We start from the raw sequence: 2,113 nt of genomic DNA, 5'->3' as shown, positions 1-2,113 counted from the left end.
GTGGAGGAGACTTGAGGGCCGAAACCGGACCGGGGTTAATGATGCTATAATCAACTGTGCATTTTAACCTAAGTAGTACATAGTAGAAAAAAGATACGTTTTGGGTTGATGTATATTGGCAAATAAAGGACATTGGGTCGTATAACAGTTATAAAAGCAAATAAAAATGATAGTACTACTAGAAATCGGAAAAGCTTAGATAAAGTAAAGAATAGTAAACCATATGATAAAGTATGTTGTATATGATGTGAATGATATAAGTGGGGCCAGCGCAATATGGGAGGAATGTGCAATGTAACGGGGGCGGATGTTGGAATCATAGGATGGAAAATGCCAAAACCACAACACAAATTCCCAAATGGCGGCACCCTAATCACCCAAATCATCAATATCTCTCCCCCTCCACATATTTCATATCATACCAACACATGCCCCCTTCCCTCTTTCTCCCTCACCTCTTCTTCTCACTTCTATCGCTTTTTTTCATTATTAATGAGGAATGGAGACGACAGAAAATCACTCTCATCTTCTTCACCCTTAGATTGTGAGGTTGGTTTGGGTCTGAAGATGCAGCTGCCGCCCTATTCCTGTAAGATTTCTTCCCCTTTCTGCTTCTCATAGATTTTTCTGCTAATGTTACCCGCTGTGACGACGCAGGTGACTCAGGTGGTGTTGGTGTTGGGCAGTTTCTCAACGGCTCTAGCAACCCGCCGCACTTCTATGACCTTTCTAATGGCGCGCTTCTCCAAAGGTCTCTCGACAACGCTGCTGCTTCCAGAGCTTACGGTCTCTCTCTGGAATTTCATTTGTGTTTTTTTTGAGTGGGAAAAGAAATGATCTGTATAATGATTTTGATAATTGATTATTGGCAGGAGGAGGCATGATGCCTGTGTGTGGAAAGGCCCTTTTCACAAGCGCACAGCTTCAAGAATTGGAGAGGCAGAAAATGATACACAAGTACATAATGGCCTCCATCCCTGTTCCCCCTCAACTCCTCTTATCCACCTCAACTCCTACTCCCTCCCAATGCAACAGTAATTAGAATCTGTGTCTTTGTCTGCTATGTGTTTGTATGAATTGAAATAGTTAGTAGTAGTCCTGAAAGAATTAATAGTGCATGTTTGGTGTGGGTGTAGCATCATCGGGTGGTGTGGAATTGAGGTATTCAACAAACGGGTCGGATCCAGAGCCATGGAGGTGCAAGAGGACAGATGGAAAGAAGTGGAGGTGCTCAAGAGACGTGGCGCCCGAACAAAAGTACTGCGAGCGCCACGCCCACAAAAACCGGCCCCGTTCAAGAAAGCATGTGGAAATCTCACCCCACAAACCCTCTGCTCTGCCATCTCCAAGATCCACTTCTCAATTCCCATATGACCAGTCCAGGTCGCTCTCCAATTTTTCTTCATTAACTAATTTACAAATCTACATCTCTTCTCATCCAACTTTTGTTAATATACTATTTGACATGTTGTGCAGATGCATCGAGTGGTTAATGAGAGGTGGCAACAGCGACCCGTCAAAGCAACAATGGGAGTATAATAAGAATGACAACAACAACAACAACAACAACGCCTCTGTTTATCACCCGCAATTTTCCGATGAGAGCGCCACGGCTCAGACGAGGCTGTTCATCGACGCAATCAGCAGCAATAAGGAGGAGGCGGAGAAGAAGCAATGGCAGCCGTCGCTGAGCCTGTCGATGTGCGATGAAAAGGGGGATTTAGGGATTGGGATGATGGTGAAGAATCAGTGGGTGAATCCGGTTTCGTGGATGAATTCCGGTGGGCCGCTGGGAGAGGCGCTGTGCCTTGGAAACGCTAGTACGACTTCCAATTTGACATATCCTCGTAGTTATGGGTATAGCAACAGCAATACTAATAGCAGCAGCGAAGATGGCAGCCATGCACTCAATTTTATTGGGTGAAAGGTCAAGGACGAAGTTGAGGCAAGAGCGTAAATGGCCTCTCATTTTCCTTTTTGCTTCTGTCTTCATTAAAGCTCATTTACTTTTCATAACTGCTACTCCATCGTTTAATTCTTCTTTTGTCTACCTTTACTGCACTGTAACCTCTTATTTCTCACCTAATCTTTATAATTACTCCATGCTTTATTA

General features: G+C 44.1%; 1 protein-coding gene across 1 annotated transcript; it reads left to right on the top strand.

The window, feature by feature from the left end:
• The first annotated feature begins 313 nt into the window (after positions 1 to 313).
• LOC121767531 (growth-regulating factor 8-like) lies at positions 314 to 2,113 on the top strand. The gene is made up of 5 exons (XM_042163815.1): positions 314 to 589; positions 658 to 786; positions 873 to 1,034; positions 1,137 to 1,383; positions 1,477 to 2,113. The coding sequence occupies exons 1-5, from the start codon at positions 331 to 333 to the stop codon at positions 1,922 to 1,924; spliced, it is 1,245 nt and encodes a 414-aa protein (XP_042019749.1). The 5' UTR covers positions 314 to 330; the 3' UTR covers positions 1,925 to 2,113.

This window comes from Salvia splendens, chromosome 15 (assembly GCF_004379255.2).
Source record: "Salvia splendens isolate huo1 chromosome 15, SspV2, whole genome shotgun sequence".
NCBI classification, from domain to species: domain Eukaryota; kingdom Viridiplantae; phylum Streptophyta; class Magnoliopsida; order Lamiales; family Lamiaceae; genus Salvia; species Salvia splendens.
This window is presented reverse-complemented; position numbering and strand designations above follow the sequence as displayed.